We start from the raw sequence: 19554 nt of genomic DNA, 5'->3' as shown, positions 1-19554 counted from the left end.
CCGGCTCCGCCTCCGGGGCGGCGCGGGCAGGCCGAGACTGCGCCCGGGCGCCGCCGCCGCCACCGCCACCGCCGCCACAGCGCGGCCATGGTGAGCATGTTCCCTTGGCGGGCCGCCGCCCGTCGCCGCCTCCTCCTGCCGCCCCCGGCGCTGGCGGCGGCGCGGCGCGGCCGCTCGGCGCTGCCCGCCGCCCTGCTGCGCCGCGGTGGCCTGGTGGGCGGCCGCTGGGTGGAGGCGGCCGCCGCCTTCCCCGTGCGGGACCCGGCCAGCGGCACCGAGCTGGGGCGCGTGGCCGACTGCGGCGCGGCCGAGGCGCGGGCGGCCGTGCGGGCCGCTAACGGCGCCGGCGCCGCCTGGAGCCGCCTGCCGGCCAAGGTGAGAGGCCGGGGAAGATGGCGGCCGGCGGGACCGGCTGCACGGGGCCGTTGGGGCCGTTGCGGGGCGGCCAGGGGCAGCGGCGCTCGGGGAGGGGAGGGCTGGCCACGGGGCAGGCGCCGGGCGCCCTCTGCCGGCCCTGAGGGCTGAGAGGGGCCAGTGGCCGCTTCCGCGGGGCTGGGTGGGCGCCGCCGGCCCCGTGCGGAGGCGTCGCGGGGGCACCCGGCTTCTCCACCCCGGCACAGGCGCGGGGGGCTGTGCCGCGCTGGTTCGGCCTAACGCGGCCCTGGCTGTCTTTCCAGGAGAGGAGCGCGCTGCTTCGCAAGTGGTATGACTTGATGATTGAGAATAAAGATGACCTGGCTACGATAATAACAGCAGAGAATGTGAGTATAACAGGTGAAAAACACGCAGACACTGGGGCCACTTTGGATCCCTTCTTTGACAAAGGAGCCACGCGTCTGATTTCTGTGCTGTGTGATTGATTCCTGCAGGGAAGGTCTGCCCCATTGCCTTTCACAGCCGTGAGCCCTTAGCTAAGCTTTGGCTCTGTTTATGCTGCAATTCAGCAACAGTAGGATGTGTTTTCGGAAGAAATACTTGCCCCTGCAATTCTGGTATTGATCAGTGGAGCAATTCTGATTGCTTTGTTAAGGGAAAAAATATTTCTAAGCCTTCTTAAAGCCAGCAAGGTACCCAGGTAACCCAGGCATTTAATTAGCATCTCTTAGCTCCAAATCCATGCAAATTGGTAGTTCACAATGGTAACATTTATTTTTTAGAAACATAATGTGCTAATATTAAACTATAACTGAAAATTATTAAAACGTCAAGCATGCATTTTGCCAGTTAGACACCGTATCGTTTTTTAATAAGATTATTTACTTTAAAAAAGTTGAGCTTTAGTGCATGTGTTGCACATTCACTTCTACCTGTTAGGTCAAACCGTAATGTTTCAAGCATTGCTATTTCTTACATACATAGAGTCCATTCTTTTAATGACAATAGCACCTAGAAACCCAGCTGAAATCAAACCCTCATTGTGCTTTGTGATGTACAGAAGTGTATGCAAGCCTAAACTGTGGTCTTGATGGTATAAATGTTTGTGTTTTATTGGAGTTTCATTGACTCGGAAAAAATTACAGAAAAACTGTATGCATATACAAGGGGAAACCGATGCAAGTACTGTGTTTGTACTTTAGTGTGTGAAATAAAGATTGGAATAACAGATTTTTCTTTTCTGTACTGCTTGAGTTTAATGGTTAGATTTTGTTAGTTTATGCCTAATCATACTTAGCAAAGTAAAGTTACTAATCAGAGAGCTAGAAAGGATCAGCACATATGTCCAGATATGCAAGAAAGATCATAAAAAAGCACAAACTTTGATGGGGATCATGGGTTGCCTTTCTTGAAGGCTCCTTCTTACTGCAGTTTACCTATTCCAATCTTCTAAGGAAAAAGAAGCCATCTGACAAGTAATCATTGCAGTAATTATGATACTGTTTGTAATGCATGTTCCTTTAAACTCCTGCCCTGACAAGCAGAATCTGTAGTCCAGCCTCAGTGGTCTCACCAAAACTCCTAGTGCTTATGTCTAATGGGTTATGTCTACATCAGTGTTTTTGTTTGGGTCAGAGTGCACTATAAAAGCAAGTATCCCAGTTGTGCTCACATTGCTCTGTGATGCAAACCAAAGCGAGCTGTCTGGGAATTCACAGACTGTGCTCCTTTTGGTTGAAGCTGTACTGGGAGATACTACAGGAACTCCTCTGTTGTGTTCCACCTGCTAATGGTCACTCAGTCCACTGGACCAGACCTGGAGCTGGTCCAAAGAAATACACCCCCCCCCCCCCCAACATCCATAACATAAGGGCATATTTTGTCCTATTTTCTGCCTTCTTCAAAATGGTAATACCAGCTAACTGCAGAACTTGTAAATACATTCCACATTTGTTATTTATGTCCCTGTCTAGTGCAGGTATAAATCCAGGCACAGCAGACAAATTGTTGACTATACAATGACCATATATTGAAACTGCACAACTGTTGCTTGTGAAATCATATAATCCTTGTTGGAAATTGCAGTATACGTGATAGGGGATTATAAAGCACTCTAGAACAAAAACTCTGAAGTGACTTAAACTTGCTTTTGTTGCTTCAGTCTGCCAACTTAAAGTGTGTCTTCAATCTGATCTAATCAAAGGGAAAACCTCTGAAAGAAGCACAGGGTGAAGTCCTGTATTCTGCCTCGTTTCTGGAATGGTTTTCAGAAGAAGCTCGCCGAGTTTATGGTGATGTCATTCCAGCAGCCGTGAAAGACAGAAGAATCCTGGTGCTGAAACAGCCAGTAGGAGTGGCAGCTATTATAACACCGGTAAGCATAGCTGAATTTTCAAATCGCATAAAGGTTTTCAACTCAGCCCACAGCATGGAGCCTTGTGGCTCATCCTGCCACAGGAAACACCCACGGAAAGTTTAATTTCTACCTTGTACACACTTCTTCCTGGGTTGGCAGTACTTCCTTGTAACCACTTAGGAGAAAGCACATCACACAGGTCTGTTCAGATTATCATGTAACTGAAGAAAGTGTCAGCTATTTGTGTGGAGACAGAGGCAACATTTTCCCAAGTCTGACTGTACCTTTCTCTCATCCTAGTGGAATTTCCCCAGTGCTATGATTACCCGGAAGGTTGGTGCAGCTCTGGCAGCTGGCTGTACGGTAGTAGTGAAACCTGCAGAGGACACACCTTTTTCAGCGTTAGCTCTTGGAGAGGTGAGCTTTTATGCTAAGCTTTACATTAGCAATGGACTGAAGCTGAAAATAAGAATCCACAAATGGGAAGTCAGGTGGGCTTTGAAGATAGCTGTAGCCAAGCTTGTACATGATGAAAGGACAAGTTGGGTCAGTTGACCCAGAGGTTTTAGTTTATTACTGATCCTTGAGAGTTGCCTTGAATATGGTCAGAAGCCTCAAAGTGGATCTAACTGTTGAACCGCACACAAAACATCTTTATATCTTTTCTTTGGTTACTTTGAATGACAGCCAACTTAAACAGGAGTGAAGGTGCTCTCTGTCACTGTCATCTGTTATTGTGCTGCACACCTTGAGTTTCCACTGACTTACAGACTGGTTTCTTCAAAGTGCTAAACAAACATTACCCGTTCTTCCATTACCTTTTACATATTCCTCTTACAGAATTTACCGATAATGCAAATTCTGTGTTTTTCTCATTGCAGCTTGCAAACCAGGCTGGAATTCCAGCGGGAGTGTATAATGTTGTTCCATGTTCCAGACAACAGGCACCAGCTGTAGGGGAAGTTTTGTGCACTGATCCTTTGGTAGCCAAAATATCTTTTACTGGGTCCACTGCGACAGGAAAGGTACATAAGTGCACAGAATATCCTTGAAGATTGTTACTGTGATTATATTGGAAAGATAGGGGGAAAGTGTGTATTTACATATAGAGCCTTCCTCTTTTCTGGCTATAGTACACAGTTTGTCCAAATAAGTGGGTATTTCTTGAGATACTGTCTATTTACTTTAGTATCAGTACTTCCTCGCAGGATGCCCATGTGTAGCTTCTGGGTAATTGCTTTTTATCAGATTGTAACCTGAGCAGTGCTGTACAACGTACTCTTGTTCCATATTACATGGTGAGAGCATACTAATAGGAACACTGAAACTGAATTTCAAATGTACTGTTTGGAAACAGCTTCTGTAGTTGAGAGAAAGCGTTAGAGAAGTGAGGCTCTTGATTTAATTGTCTCCTATCAGCCTTAGTCAATAAGCAGTCCTTTTCTTCAGCATCCCTAATGAAATCAGTAATACTGCAGAATATGGCTAGAGGTGGTAGAATCCTGTGGGATGGCCACAGGAGGAATGAAGAACAAGTCTGATATTAAGGCAAATTGTAGCCCCACATTCTGTCAGATGTTGGGAAAATTTCACAAGATTAATAAAGATTTTTATTATCAAAAAATAAATGAACAAACAAATGTGAGTGATAATATCACTGGGTAGAAGCCTGATCTGAACTGAAGTTGATGAAAATCCTTTCCTTAACCTTTTCTTGGCCTAATGTAATCCCAAGATTTTAATGAAGGAAATTATTCCCTGTATTTGTAATGGGAGAAAACATATGGTCTAGCATTATAGAGAAGATACAGATTAATTCTCCCCAGTTCTGTGGTTCCACAGCTTACATCTGGGAGAGGTACAGATTTCTGTCTCCTTTGTTACCTACAGATACTGCTGAAACATGCAGCTGGCACTGTGAAGCGAGTTTCCATGGAGCTTGGAGGACATGCTCCTTTTATAGTGTTTGATAGTGCCAATGTGGACCGTGCTGTTGCAGGAGCCCTTGCTTCTAAATACAGAAACTCAGGGCAGGTAAGAGTAACCTTTTATTCCATGCCTTTGGAAAGTGAAAAGCTGTACATGGAGTTTAATTTTTAAATAAGCTATTAATAAGCTGTTTTTTTTTAAAAAAAGGAAAGCATAAACACTTCATTGGGAAGGGAAAGGTGCTGGACTCGCATCTCTGCACTTAAGACAGTTATCAAGCAGCAAGTCTGAATAACAATATTATAAAATCCTATGTAGTTTTACAATCTGTATGGCACTCAGTTATTAACACTAGCAATGAGAAGGAAAATGTTCACTAGGATCCCTCCCAAGAGCGTGAGAAGAGATGGGGCATCTTAATGAGCATTGAATTCATTTGTTGGAGAGCTAGAGCTCAGAAAAAACTTTATCTTGCTTCAGTTCTCAGGATTTAGCAGTTTCTTAGCAGTTTCTTAAAATAGTGACTTGCAGTCTTGTGATAGATGTTCCTATCTGTGAGACTGTATGTCTGATCCCAATCATTCCTGTGCTCTGAAAGCACCTAGCAGAGTTCAGGTGATCGAAATGCCTGGAGACACACCTACCTAGATTTTCCACAGCAAGGAGTTTAAAAAAAGTAGTCAGGCTTCAAGTGTATTTTGCCTCAAATGTATTCTACTTAAAAAAAATTTTTTTAAGAGCACAACTTTTCAGAGCAGTCAGCTGTGCAGGGCTGTATGAAGACTGTTCCAGCCTTAGGAGAATTACATCTAGGAGATGTGAACATTAAGTTGAAGAAGAACTCCAGCTTTGGAGAAGAAGCAAGTCTGGGGTGAGATTGGAAGGTTGTTTGGTTGGGAAAATGTTTTGTAGTAGTGTTTGAATAACACAAAAAGAAGAAAGAAAGAAAGGAAACAAAGCAAGTAGTGAAACAGGAAAGGGGGAAGGAGGGGGGGGAAGGGGACAAGGACTCCTGAGTGGTCAGACACACATTGGACAACATCTAACGTACAAGGCACCTCTTGTGCAGGATGTTGCATGGAAGAATAAGGAGCTCTAGAACGTCACAGATAATGTAGTTGGACAGAAGAGGGAATGTTACTTTGGAGAGATTGTAGTAAGATAGGATGTGGTCAGAGCAAATAGGTAGCACAAATTAGTATGTTAGTAGGTCGCTGAAAACACAAACAAATTCCAGGTAGAAAGAAAACTCAAACCCAATTAATGAAGCAGTTAGGAAAAAAAGACCCTTCACCACCTCTTTCAGTGTGACTTGTAGTTCTGTTGGTCAGTCCAGCATTCCATGGTTTCTAATTAGAGGATACTTAAAACTTTTGGACCCTCATTGATTCATATCTGAGAGTCCACAGAGCTCAGAAAACCTTTTCCTAGCACGAGGAACTTGTATTAGCAGTATGCGATATTTCACAAACATAATAATAGCTTGTTGAAGTTGGATTTCTGAAGTTAGTGGAGTGATGAAAGAAGTGGCAAAATTTGTTAATAGCTTAGGTTGATGGAGAAGGGGCAGAGGACAGATCACTGCAGTAATCCAATATTGTGTCATGAAAGCCAAAATTAATTCGTAAATAGATGAAATACAATATAAATTACTATTTGTTTTACCTTTTCATGTTTGTTTTCAGACCTGTGTTTGCACAAACCGTTTCCTGGTGCAAAAGGGGATCCATGACAAATTTGTGGAGAAGTTTGCTAAAGCCATAGAGAGCCAGCTACATGTTGGAAATGGATTTGATGCAAAAACTACCCAGGGGCCATTGATTAATGAAAAAGCAGTGGAGAAGGTACAAATAAAAGATTTCATTTTTGACAGCTTAATTTCCTTTTCATGATTCATAAAGTAACTTTGGATTTATATTTAGCTTTTTTTACACTTGTTTTGTTAGAATGTACTTACAGTGTGGCTGGTTTTCTGGAAGCGTGTCCCCTCCTTCAAGCGCATGTGTGTATATACTGGAGCAGATGTGGCACTTAAAATATCATTCCCTTAAATGCATTAGGGAGAGATTGTTCTGCCAGGATAAACTGATTCTTCCTCATTATTTCTTGGCTGTTCTAAAGAGGACTATTTACTGAAACTAGATACACTGTCAGAGTTGTGTTGTGATTCTGCAATACAGAGGTACTGTGAATGAGAACTTATTTTGAAGAAAAGTGCATGTGGTTGGCAAAAGCTAAGCAAAATAATGCATTGAGGTTAGAAATACCAGAGCTCTGGATGTTGCAATCACTTGAAAGCTTTGCATGGTTTGGGTCTTTTGTTTTGGATGACTTGTGACTTTAGGAAACCAAATTTTTTTGGAACTGCAGTAAGTCACATTTTCTATAATATTTCCTTTCACCCTTCCTAAGGTTAAAAATTATTAAATTACGTGGTTCATACTCTCTAGTATGTTGTGGCTTGGTTATATGCAGGCTTGATTTCATTCCCATTCTACATGAATGCTGTCAGATTCCTTCAGTTTATAAAATACTGGAATATGTAAATATTTAGGGTTATCTGGGAGACAAGTGATTCAGTATTTTGATTTCTTTCAAGTATGGGGATGTAGGAAAATGCCTTCCCTTTATGCATCAAAAAAGTATTGTGTGTGTGTATACATACACACACATACAAGAACTGTATATAGTTACTTAAGTGCTTTTCAGTTATTTCAAAGGATAGAATTCTAGGTAGAGATCACTACTTTAGTTTTCTCGTTACTTGCGTGTCTTTGGATGAACTGTAGATACAGAGGTTCTCTGGGCCATTGGCTTTGCGTGCTATCTGTCCTTGTTAGAGCATGGGTGGATAATGTTCTCACTAGGGCCACCCTGAAGGTTTACTTCTATTGTCCGTTTCTCGTTAAATGACAGTCATGTACCTCTGTTTTCACTGTCCTTGATCATGGATGTCAGGTGTCCTCCTCAGTTCTGCAAAGACTTTTTTCGCATGTTAGATACACTTCTTTCATTTCAGTGGAAAATTTGCCTCTTTTTATCTTTGTGGGACTGGGGCCATACTCATAATTTATTCCTCTGAAATAATGTCTGAGTGAGAGAAATTAAAATTCAAGAGAAATTTTAAATAACATTGCAAGTGGTCTTCTGCAAAATCTTCTCTTGAAAATTTTCTATTTAATACTGGGGAGTAGTGTTTCTTCAGTGCAATATATACTACTGTGCATTCTTAAAAATTAGCTTTGAGATTTTTATTTTGCATATCTCAGGTAGAGAGACACATTAGTGATGCAGTTTCTCAAGGAGCATCCATTGTGACTGGAGGGAAACGACACAGCTTGGGGAAGAACTTCTTTGAGCCAACATTGCTTAGTAACGTTACAACAAAAATGCTTTGCACCCAAGAAGAGACATTTGGTCCTTTAGCACCAGTTATCAAGTAAGATTATTCATTTTCCAGATTAAAAATAGCAATAGAAGATTAGTCAAAGATTATTCTCTGTAAATAATATTTTAATCAGTATTTGCTGAAAGATACTTTTATAACATCACACTGGTCTTGTAGTAGGATGGGATACACACATGAAAACTTACTTTGGATATCTGGTTAGTTCATTTCTCTCTCTTGACCTAATTTTAGTACCATTGCAGCTTTTCAAAAATGATTCTTTTAAACTGCGTCAGCAGTTAATCAAGGGAGGATAGCAGCAAAACCCCCATCAGTTTCATGCTTTGTGGAATGAAGTGTGAGGCAGGACTTGGTAATTTGTCATATGACTTGCTAGGCCTAAGTTTTTCTGATAAAGGATGGCTTAACTCTCCAGCTTTCTTTTGCTTCTTAAAACAATCCCCACCTCCATCCACAGCGATTGAATGCAATGGGTTGCAACTGAGAAACATGTTATCATCTCTCATAGTTGAGAGTGCTTGTGTAGGCGGGGAAACTGGTGGGCAAACCCATAACAGGTAAATCTTCTACTAACTTACAGTATCTGGGGAGGATGAAGACAATCCTAACTACCTAACTGCAGTTTAAATTAAGGGAAGTGGTAGAAGAGCCATTGCTTCAAAAGGAAAATTAAACTAGATGTTGAAAATATACTTTTGGGGAAAAAAAATGCTCATTTTTTATTTCTGATAAGGCCGCATGTCAGCAGTAAGTCAGCAAGATGGCATTTGAACTGTAAACCTCATTTGTTTTTTTTTTCTTTATATTGACAGGTTTGAGACTGAGGAAGAAGCTATTGCTATAGCAAATGCAGCCAATGTGGGTTTAGCAGGTATGCCTCTTGGACAGATGAATATAGTTCTGTGTTTTTATGAACTTTAATGCTTCAGTTAAGGGGATGAGAATTTTTAATGAAATGACAGACACAATGTCAATAAGTATCTTTTTTGCAGTCTTCTGCAATTGTTCCTTCTGACTTTTTTTTTTTAAACTCCTGTATCTCTGTGTCTGCATGACAGGGTATTTCTACTCTCAAGATCCAGCTCAGATCTGGAGAGTTGCAGAGCAGCTGGAAGTTGGAATGGTTGGTGTCAATGAAGGCATAATCTCCTCAGTGGAGAGTCCTTTTGGTGGAGTAAAACAGTCTGGCTTAGGACGAGAGGGTTCAAAATACGGCATTGATGAATACCTAGAAATAAAATACGTCTGCTTTGGAGGCTTATAAAATTTTTCAAAAAGCATAATCCCCAAAAGCTTGGAGAATAGTGCTGTAGTCTTAATAAGATTGTAGAGCCAGGAATATATATGAATGCAGCTTTTACCTTCTGTAAAAATAAGTAATCCTGTTGTGTGAGTATGTGTAGAGATGTTTGCTATATTGTCTGCTGCCATATATTTTTACACGTTTTATGTTTATACATTCAGTAATATGATCACCATGTCTGTTATGTCGTGTAAGGTGCACGGAAGAATACACATCTATTATTTTTGGATTACCCCTGTGTAAGTGGGAAGGACTTGGAGACTTGCACATAATGAAAATAGGTTATCAGAAGTCACGTAAAGGAGGAAATAGACCACCTTTTTCTGCTCTAACATTTGAGTGTGTGTAATGTGTGGGAAATGCTGCGGAGGGTAGTCTCCCTTTAGAGTTTTGTGCAAATAATGACATTTTCTAATGCAGTTATATAACCCTTTTTTAGAAGCAGTGTTTTTGATTTTGTTTTGTTAGTTCTTGGGAGAATCTGATGCTTATGAAAGGTGGGGAATTGCTTTTAGCTACAGCTAGGCATCCTTGCAGGCAAACGCATAGCTCTGTCAGTGCATGTTAGCACTAACTACAGAGGTGTTCAGCTTTGGGCTTCTCCTCAAAGAGCTCTAACAGCATGGAAGTTTGGGATCAAACAGGGCCTTGGTTGGTATGTACGTGTGCCCCAGCAGTCCCAGAAGAATGGCAGTGCAGTACACAGAGTTGCTGCCTTAGTGAGCAGCAGGAGGAGGAGGGGATGCTTATTTGCAGGAATAACTTGCAGAACTGCAAGGAGGCATAAGGGCTGTCTGAAAACTCCCAAGTGGTGACATAATGATATACATAAATTCCCTTCTGTGAAATGAATGTGACTGTTCTTGGGCAGAAGGAAAGTCCTTGACATAAATGTTGCTCCCGTCTGAAGAATGTTACTCTCCACTTCCAAAGAACATAAGCAATGGTTCCATTTCTTTGGGCTTTGTGCCTTGAATTGGGTTCATTGTCATTGTGGATTGTCATTCCATGAGGGAAGAAGGTTTAAAAACCTTTAAACTTGGCTACTTTGTGGGCTAATCAAGATTTAAACAGATGTGATTAGAGGTGAGATTTTTACACATCACCTCATTATTTTAACTATCCTCTTTAAAAGAGGATATAAAGTTTCCTTAATGTGAAATAAACAGCAGTGTTTAAACATTGTTTCAATAGAAGTCAAAAGAAGCACTTAAAATGTCTTCCCCTTTACCCCTGCAATGCTGGTTTATCTACCAAATTAACATTGCACATTTTTCTTTTTATTTCCGGTGTTGGTTAACTTCTATTTAGTGAGGCTTTACCAATTAAAAATAAATAAAAGAAGGCAGGAGAGCCTATACACTAATGAATGTACCCTATGAAATAGGCTATTGTAAGACAGGAAAAAAAAAGTAGTTAGGCAAAAAGGTACCACCTAAGATAAGATGTAACATGGCAGAGGATGGGAAGCAAGCCAGAGTAGAGTTTCACAGGGATTTTTAAAGCGCACATAAGGTAGCATTGACTGCTACTCATTATTTCTAAATATTTTTTATGGTTATGTTTGTGCAATGCTTCAGACCTTTGTCAGTAAAATGTCTGTGTGCATCATGCCAACCGAAGGGCAGGTAAAGGACACTTACTGTCTTTCCAGAAACTCTTAATGTACTACAGCTGTGGATTTAAGATAGTGAGGAATTAATACTGTTATCAGCTGCAGCATATGTGCTTGTTGACAGGAACAAAAAAAATGGCCTATTTCTGTACCAACTACACAAAATTTTTCTTCTAGCCAACTTACAAATTCACACTATTGAGCACACAGGCTGCCTGATTTGGGGAATATGATGCCATTTGGCAGCTTTAGCTGCTAATACTTGTTTATTTCTTACTGGAAAGAATGAGTAGACAAAAAAAAGTAACTTGCTGCCTGGGTACCACAGTGCAGTAATGCAGGCACTTGTGGAGACTGGTGGAATAACTACAACTTAAATTGCACAGACTTTAATATTAAAGTTACGTCATTAACTGCTGTATGACCGTACAGTCTTTAACATAGGTGTACATCTCAGGACAGTGAGGTTGCAGGATAAGTTCTTTAGCCTGCCCCTTTATTTGTTGCAAAACTATTGATCTGATGCATTGCTGCATTTAACAGTGCCATTCTCAGAAGAGACACCAAGATTTTAAAATTAGTGAGTAAATGCTTACCTTTCTCCAGCACAAAATACCTTTTACTACTCCTGATAACAAGCACAAACCATAATCAGTGATAACTTATGAAATAAACTTTAAAAATATCTTTGTCTAGATTGGATTATGGTTGGATTCCAGCATAGTTTGCTTGTGTAGATAAGGTCTACATCAAGTATGCACAGAATAATATTAAGGTGTATTCATAACAAAAGCTGTGATTCTTTAACAAAGGATATACTTGAATTCTTAAACTTCATTTTATGTTAAGATTATATTTGTGATAGTCCAGCAATTTCTGGATATTAAAACTGTGATTGAAAAATATGTCAGTTAATAAATAACTTTTGTGAAAGCACTGGATTGTGTTGTTCATTACCTTATTCAATATTGAATTGATAAACTGACAGCAGCCACATTAAATTCAGGCCATTGGATTTGCCTAGAATTCTTTCATCAGCTAGCTTAAGCATTAAAAAAAAAAAACAAAAAAACAAAAAAAAAACAAAAAAAACCCACAAACCACTCTTCTGCATCCAGGCATTCTTTAGGTGTAAGATTTTGGTTGTCCCTACTACAATCCCTTTGTTTTAAGTCAAGTAAATGATCAGTCTACTTTTACATACTAGTATGTAATTAATCATTTCACATGCAAGTCTTACATTGAATCAGACAACTTACCACAAGGGAAAGGCTTTGTGGACCACGGAGTACCTTTCCCTGCTTTCAGGATATGGATACCTGTGTAATTGTCTACATAGTAAATTAAGATTTAAAATAGATTTTAGGGGGCGTTTTTATTTCCATCTAGTTAAGACAGTTTTGAACTCCTGGAAATTGTCTTCTAATTTCCAACCCAACTTATTCATGGTCAATTTGCATCCCATTTTCTTACATCATCCTCTAAACAGCTGTCATTTGATCCTACTGTACTTGTAGAGTTACTGTTTGTCCTCTCAGCATAATGAACAAACTGAGAAATAACTGTTTGCCTGATCTACTACAGATTAAGGTTAGCATTTTTAGCTTAAAGAGGCAGACATTCATCGCCAACCACAGCGCAGAAGCTTTTTCAGGAAGTCACTGTAGGTGATACTTGCCCGCTGGTATGCTAAGCTGGCAAATTTACCTTGAGTGAGTGAGGGAAGCTCTTGGTCCTGGATAACTGATCCTGGAGGGATGATGAAAGATGCTCAGTGCTGCTGAGGAGTATTTCAAGTCTGGCAACTATCTAAGCACTTCATTCTGTTTAGGATGCCCAGTAGATTGCACTTCATTATCTCTTTTCATTGAGATTGCTGCATCTAAGGAAAAGTTTAAGCAGGCTAGAGTTCTGCTGCGTATCACTTTCCTAGACAGACTAGTTTTCTTAAGATGCATTATGTGCTTTTATGATTTCCACAGAATGCAAAGGGCAGTGTAAATGGTTTACATAGACTACAATAGTTTGTACTTTTCTTAAAGCTCATCAGGCGTATGTTGCTGGGAGTTTGACAATCCTGCAAGTAGAAAGAGTTCTCCAGGATTTGACTTGGCACCAAAGTATCCATCTCACTATAACTGGCACCACTGTATGTATAACTGGTCATGAGGAAGAGCCCTTTGCCCTAGCTCTGCAACTTATGGAAAGCTTGAAATAGCATAAGGGAGAAGATGCAAGTTTGGTGTTCAGAAGCTCCATGTTAAATTTTAGCACTTGTTTGAAGTGTTTTCCTTGTCAGAAGTCTCTGTCTAGGGCTTTTCAAGACATGGGAAGCTACTGTGAGCATTTGCCAGATAGTTTGTTTGCCTTACTTATGTAGCTACTTAACACAACTGCGTAAGTTGTTCAGGAATCTCTGCTACTGCACCTTCAATTGTACAGGCTTGTATCAACCTATTTAATAAAAGAGGGGTTACGGCAATCACCAAAATGTACAATGCAAATACATTATAAGGTAAAGCCATATGTCCAGATACACTTACGTGGCTTTAACACTGTACATTTTTCATTACACAAGACCACCTATCTCATAGTACCTTTTATTTTCATAATTTAGCATGAACTTCACACACACTCAGGCATGAATTTTTCTTTTCCAGTTCAGAAACTGGAGCAGCATAACCCATCCTTAATTTACAGTGGTATTTTGGGTTATGTTAAATACCAGCTCCTTTGATTGCTGCAAAGCAGTCATACTTGCAAACACTCAGGTACTTGATGTGCTATAGAACAAACCACAAAACTTGTGAAATCACCACACTTGGCTTTCCAAGCATAACAGCTGGTGAATATTCATGGACGGTCAATTAAATCAAGGAAGGAAAAGCCACCACATGAAAACTCTTAGTGTAAACTGCAGTAAGAATTTGTTTCTGCCCTCCAATCTGGTATACTGAATTATGTTACTTCAGGTTATAAAAAGGAAAAAAAAAAGAAGGAAGAAAAGAAAAAAAAGACTACTTTGGTTTTGTCAATAGGAAGGCAGGAGGTCAGATATTACATGGCTTTCAGGTTGAAGTATAGACATAAGCTATGCTATACAACTGTATTTATTATCCTGACCTGAGTGTTGAGTCCAATCCAGAATAATATCACGTATAAAAGAGTACCTGACAACCTTCTAGAAGGAAAGACAAAACTTTATTAGAAGGGTTACATAAATGTAATAGTTTCAGCTCAGAAATGGTTCTAGTTACAATACATTATCATTTGCAATAAATAACATTTTCTAGAAACAGATTCCTTTATAAATTCTGCAATAGCTCACCCATCCACCCACAGGGAGAAGTGCTTCCATACAGAGGCAAACTACTGATGTGTGGCTCATCTGCACTTGATTTGTTGCTTGTGCAAAACAGAAAATGCTTTTTTCCTCCCCCCCCCCCTCCATTTCTAACCTTTAAGGTTTGCTCCCCTGCCATAAGGAGTTCAGGACCTAAAAGGCACGTTAAAGGGGTTCTCCTTTGCTGCAGAGCTATGGGACTAGTATTCTGGTTAGGGATAAATGATAAGCAGTACCTGATATTAAGAAACTCCAATCCCCCATCTAGCCCACTTCCCTTCAAAATAAATGTTTACCTCCCTCAAATCTCATATAAATGGCTCAGAATTTTAAAACAGTCGACATTTTATCACTATCACCCCCAAAGCTCAGGTAGCTACAGCCCATTATATCGAGGGGCAAAACTAGTTCCACTTTAGGCTATGAACCAGGCAATAGGAAATTTGTCTGAATGGTGCCCCAAGAACTCAATTACTTCAAGAATATCAGAGCTGTCTAAGGAAAGTTAAAATTCAGCATAGAGAAGATACATGCAGTGTTAAGTCCCCTGCATGTGTGTGCACTTCTGTTTGCCCACAACAGATCAAGGAAGAAAAGGAAAAATTAGCATCAAATAAACAAACACATCTGATAGCACAAAACAGATACTTGAAGAGAAGCTGTACCTGATGCACCTAGCAGGAGGCTGCTCTGCTCCTTTCGCCTAACTGGAGGCAGTTGAAAACGTATTCTTACATGACACAAGCGTACCTTTTTTTACCCCCTCCCCAAATATGCAATCCTCTACAACTAGACCATTCACACTTTACTTGAATTTCTCAGCAATCTACTCGATACAAAAAGTTGAACCAGAGGACAGAGGCTTTGGATTTCGTTCTTAGGCTTGCCTCGGTAAAGTTCATATTCTACTGCTACAGTGTTTTGATTAAGAAATTAAAAAAGACAAGCTGATGACCTATTTGCAGCAGGGCAATTTTGTATCGCATGTATGAGCAGTGTTGAGTACTGAACCTATTTAATGCCTTGGGCAGGAATGACAAGAAAGCTTCTCCTAAATATACTCCTTGCTTAAACATGTAAACAAAAGGCTGCCTTTTATACAGCTGGCCAATCCTTTCTTGTGCATCAGCATCTATAAAAGTAAAACTAAGATGCAAGTAAAAATTCACTGCTTACATCAAGAATATGAAGCACTCTAAGTATCAGCACACTGTTCACCTTGTGAATGAGACAGTATCTTACCAATGCCAAACTGAATTTAGTCTGCTTTCTCAATGGACTCTGAGCCATACACAACACGAACTGCATCTGGTCCCTTCTGCTTTTCTGAAAAAAATTCCCATCCCTGTTTCACAAAGAAGCTGCCAGCACTCTTACTGTACACAAATGAAAACATAGTAAGCAAGCAAATGCAAGGACTGAGAACCTGTTTCAAACCCACCACAACCTAAAACAGAAGTTCAGAAGCAGTTCTTAATTCTGCCATTGCGTTTGTATCATAACAGTTAATATTCTTGCCCTTTCCTTCTGGATACGACCTGACAGATGCTCCAGGAAAGCAACATTTCTAGAAATAGAAGTTACACTAATTCAAGACACAAGGCTTGCTATATTCAGTCCTAAATTGCTGACAAAATCATGCTTGGCCAAGTGACACTAACATCTGTTATCACAAATTCACAGAGCCAGAAACTATTTATTTTCAACTTCTGTGCAAGTTTCATATTAATAGCAAGCCTGATACTATGTAAGAGCAACTATTTTAAGATTACTTCCTTCCTGGTTTCTTTTTCCTTCTAAGTAGATGGAAAAAGGAAACCAGCAGAATCAGAAGCAGCTCAAAACTTCGGGCAGTATTTAGTATTCAAAACCTTCTAACCAAAATACTGCTAGCCATAAAAGTGTCAAAGTGTCATCTGAGAGAAAACTCAGTAAGCAGTCAACTTCCACTTGCTAAGGCCTTAGGCAATAACAAACTGGTCTAACGTTTCTTACTTGCGAGAGTGGGAAACACATAGGCAAACTATGCAGATATTCTCACGGCACATGAACTTGCCACTGATTGGAAAATCTGAACCCATAACGTGTGTGTGAGCAGAGATGACACCAGGAATTCTGCAGCATCGAGAGCAGGTTTGAGTTTTTTCTTTACTAGACAATCACATTCTTTAGTTTGAAAAATGATGTTTGAGGTTTAATTCAAAACTATTTCCTAGGCTTCAACACCAGGCTTTAAAAATGTGAAATAAAACCAACACACGCAAGTGACTGACTTCACAAATCGGAGGATGCTGCTGACTGCACCGACTGCACCGATACATACTAAGACAAGTTTATAGACAAAAGGCACAGTGGATACAGTGTTCAGCAGAAGCATTAATGGCAGCGTGACTGATAGAGAGCTGTAGTGGATCATATAATTTCTGTTTTTGACTGCACATTTCCAAGAGCGTAACTCCTGTTAGAACATTTTGAGAATTTATACAAAATAGATTAAGCCCAAAATTTTGATTTAAAAAGAAGGGGGGGGGGGGGAAAATCAGTATTTTGGGTAGGCCTTAACTTTCTTCAGGAATGCTTTCAAAGTGAACCTTGCATTATTGTGCTAATACATCTACTGCAGATATTGAAAGTGATCAAAAGTTGACCTGATATTTTATTGGCTGAGCTGTAAAAAAACCCAATATACTCAAAGGGGAGATAAAGCAGATTTCTTTCAATAAATATCCTAAAAATATCTACATACAGAGTTAAAATTTTTCTTCTAAGTAAAACAAATCATACCATCTACATTGTATCTAGCTAGGGGGCATGGGAAAACAAGGACAACAATTGCTTTAGCCCACCTTTAGCTCTTCACAGCCTCTGCCCACCACTATGATTCCTGTAGCCAAACTCAGCTCCCTAGTGAAATGCAGTGCTGGGCACAAGATAAACACTCCTCAGTGTGGCACTAATACACTTATGGACAGTTGCTGGTTGCATTTGGGAATCAAAGGTGTGAAATCAGGATGAATACAAACCACGAGCATGCCACACTGCTGCAGCTTCCGACTACCGAATCTGTCCAACCTCATTATTTCTCCACGCGTTTGCCCAACTCCATTAACAAGAGAGAAGCGCAAAAGCCACAATGTTCAACCCAACCACTTTTGTGCCTGCCTTCTGTGAAAGGGTAGGGAAAGCACCAAAATTCTCCATCAAACTACTCCCCATGATGGCTGTGGGATATGCCATCCCCGTCAACCCTTCTGATCTCTCCCCACAATCTCTGCACAGATACTGTACTGCTCTAACCTTCTCCATTAATGGGTTCTCCTTTAAAAAAAACAAAAACAAACAAACAAAAAAAACAAAAAGAACCTGTCTGAAATGCTCCTAAAGGACTGTTTTTCTCCACCAGAACACATCATTCTTCCAGCTCAGCCCACTCCTGTCCAAGACCTGTAACATGTCAGGATGCCCAGAAAAGGCTGTAGTGGCCAGAAAGCACCACCAAAGCAGATGCCCCTCTAGACAGAGAGGCCTATGTATACCCAGGTCTTCAGTGTGGGATTTCAAGAACAGTACTAGGGACACGGCTTTAGAGCCTAATGAACCAGCCATAGAGAAATTATCCAGACCATGAGCAAGAACAGCAACATCAGGACTCAAACACTCCTACTCTTCCTAAACACCTCAAGGGATCTCTTCTGGGTCAACACATCTAACTACTGGATAACTACAGAGGTAAAAAAGCAATCTAATGTTTAAGCTATAATCTTCCTCACTACCAGTTCCTATGGTGGGGGAGGCAGGTGTCAAACCTCCTGCTCCGCACAGGGTACTTTGCCACAAGCATGTTATTTTTGCAAAGCAAAGCACTCTAGCACTGAGGCTGACATTTAAACTCATCTCAGGTAACCCTCAGCCTTACAAGGTCCTGAGCGCCTTGAAAGTACTCTCTAAACAAACGGTTATTTAGGATGCTCAAACCATTTCAGAAGGCACATCATGCTGAGTCCTCCCTGCCTCTCTGCTGCAGGTTACTCACTGGACATGGCAGACTCCAGAGTGAGCAGAAGCACCTTCATCATTACAGAAGCAACCTAAGGCTGGACTTCCTCTGCAAGAGCAGGGAACACTGCATCCTAGAGGACACAGATATAGTTCACAGCTAAGTGCAACTGCTAAATTGAAAACTTCCTTTAAAAACAAAGACATTTCCATCTGATGAGCGCTACCCTAGAACAGGAAGTCACAAAACGTACTCAGAGATAAATATAATGCACTAAAAATGCTCCCTTTTTGTGCACCTGCCTTGAAACTGAATGATGGAGTCTGTAGTCACATATTCCTCTCTATAGATGTAAGGGAAATTATATATATTGGCTTTAGCTGTTTCAGGTCAGCTTCATAATCACACTGCTCCTTTGAGAAAGGGACAGGATCACAGGACACAATTTATATATATATCTCAAAGTCATCGTTGTTAGTAGTGTAACAGCCCTGGCTAATCTTGTAGCTGCAATGCACTGTTTTAATACAGGAGAAAAGGCCTTCTGTAGTTTAGACAAACATTCAGTACCGAACATGCAAGAAATAAAATGTGCTTTTCCTTGTCCCTATGGTGGTGACAACAGGAGTTAGTTGTCCATCTAACCCTCTCTTTCCCTCCCTCCAGTGTGCTACAAATTTACCCTTTCATCTGCAATTACTTGATATTTTAGGAAGCTTTTGATTCTGGAAAAACAAAAAGGTGGACCAACTTTTTTGGATGTGTTGGACCAGCGTGTCCTGTGCTTTTACCCCTATTCAGTTATCTGTCTTTGGAGCTGTAGTTAAAGGAAACTCCATTCCTGATGGATCCATTCATGAGGGTTTTGGGATTCTCTCTTTCAATCTTTTCTCTGCTGAATATAGTGTCCTGATCACTGTCAAACTCTGATTCAGAGACCATCAGACTGGAATTGTGTTCTGTACTTCTGTGTTTTATACCTGACAAGAAACAAACAAAACAAGGTCATTAAAAAGATTTAATTTTATTTAAACATCTATGCCTTTCTGTGACATGCAAAACATGAAAATATCCTCAGCTGTCCAGCATAACAACCTGCACCACTACCACCACTCATATCAAAGACTGGCCTCATAGGTACCAATACTGTTAGCTGGATACTCTTCTAATCTCACTGCAGGCCCATCAGTTTATGGCTCTGAAATGTGATTATGTGTATTTAAATTA

General features: G+C 40.6%; 2 protein-coding genes across 13 annotated transcripts in view; one reads left to right on the top strand and one right to left on the bottom strand.

Moving 5' to 3' along the window:
* The first annotated feature begins 32 nt into the window (after positions 1–32).
* Positions 33–18556, top strand: ALDH5A1 (aldehyde dehydrogenase 5 family member A1). 2 transcript variants are annotated; one of them, XM_064506952.1, is made up of 10 exons: positions 33–375; positions 678–761; positions 2579–2749; positions 3032–3148; positions 3613–3756; positions 4622–4765; positions 6346–6504; positions 7930–8099; positions 8882–8940; positions 18355–18556. In XM_064506952.1, the coding sequence occupies exons 1-10, from the start codon at positions 88–90 to the stop codon at positions 18420–18422; spliced, it is 1404 nt and encodes a 467-aa protein (XP_064363022.1). In that variant the 5' UTR covers positions 33–87; the 3' UTR covers positions 18423–18556. The 2 variants fall into 2 exon arrangements, with proteins under 2 accessions (XP_064363022.1, XP_025971465.2); XM_026115680.2 differs by lacking the exon at positions 18355–18556 and adding an exon at positions 9128–11923 and having other exon boundaries at positions 34–375.
* Positions 14167–19554, bottom strand: part of KIAA0319 (KIAA0319 ortholog) — a 58252-nt gene continuing 52864 nt past the window's right edge. For all 11 annotated transcript variants that reach the window (XM_064506945.1, XM_064506942.1, XM_064506948.1 and 8 more), the window contains one exon: positions 14167–19307. In XM_064506945.1, the coding sequence (XP_064363015.1) occupies positions 19129–19307 (179 nt within the window). In that variant the 3' untranslated portion in view covers positions 14167–19128. The remainder of the gene's footprint in view (positions 19308–19554) is intronic.

Source organism: Dromaius novaehollandiae, chromosome 2 (genome assembly GCF_036370855.1).
Source record: "Dromaius novaehollandiae isolate bDroNov1 chromosome 2, bDroNov1.hap1, whole genome shotgun sequence".
NCBI classification, from domain to species: Eukaryota; Metazoa; Chordata; class Aves; order Casuariiformes; family Dromaiidae; genus Dromaius; species Dromaius novaehollandiae.
The sequence above is the reverse complement of the archived record's forward strand: the minus strand, read 5'-3'. Positions and strand labels throughout refer to the sequence as shown.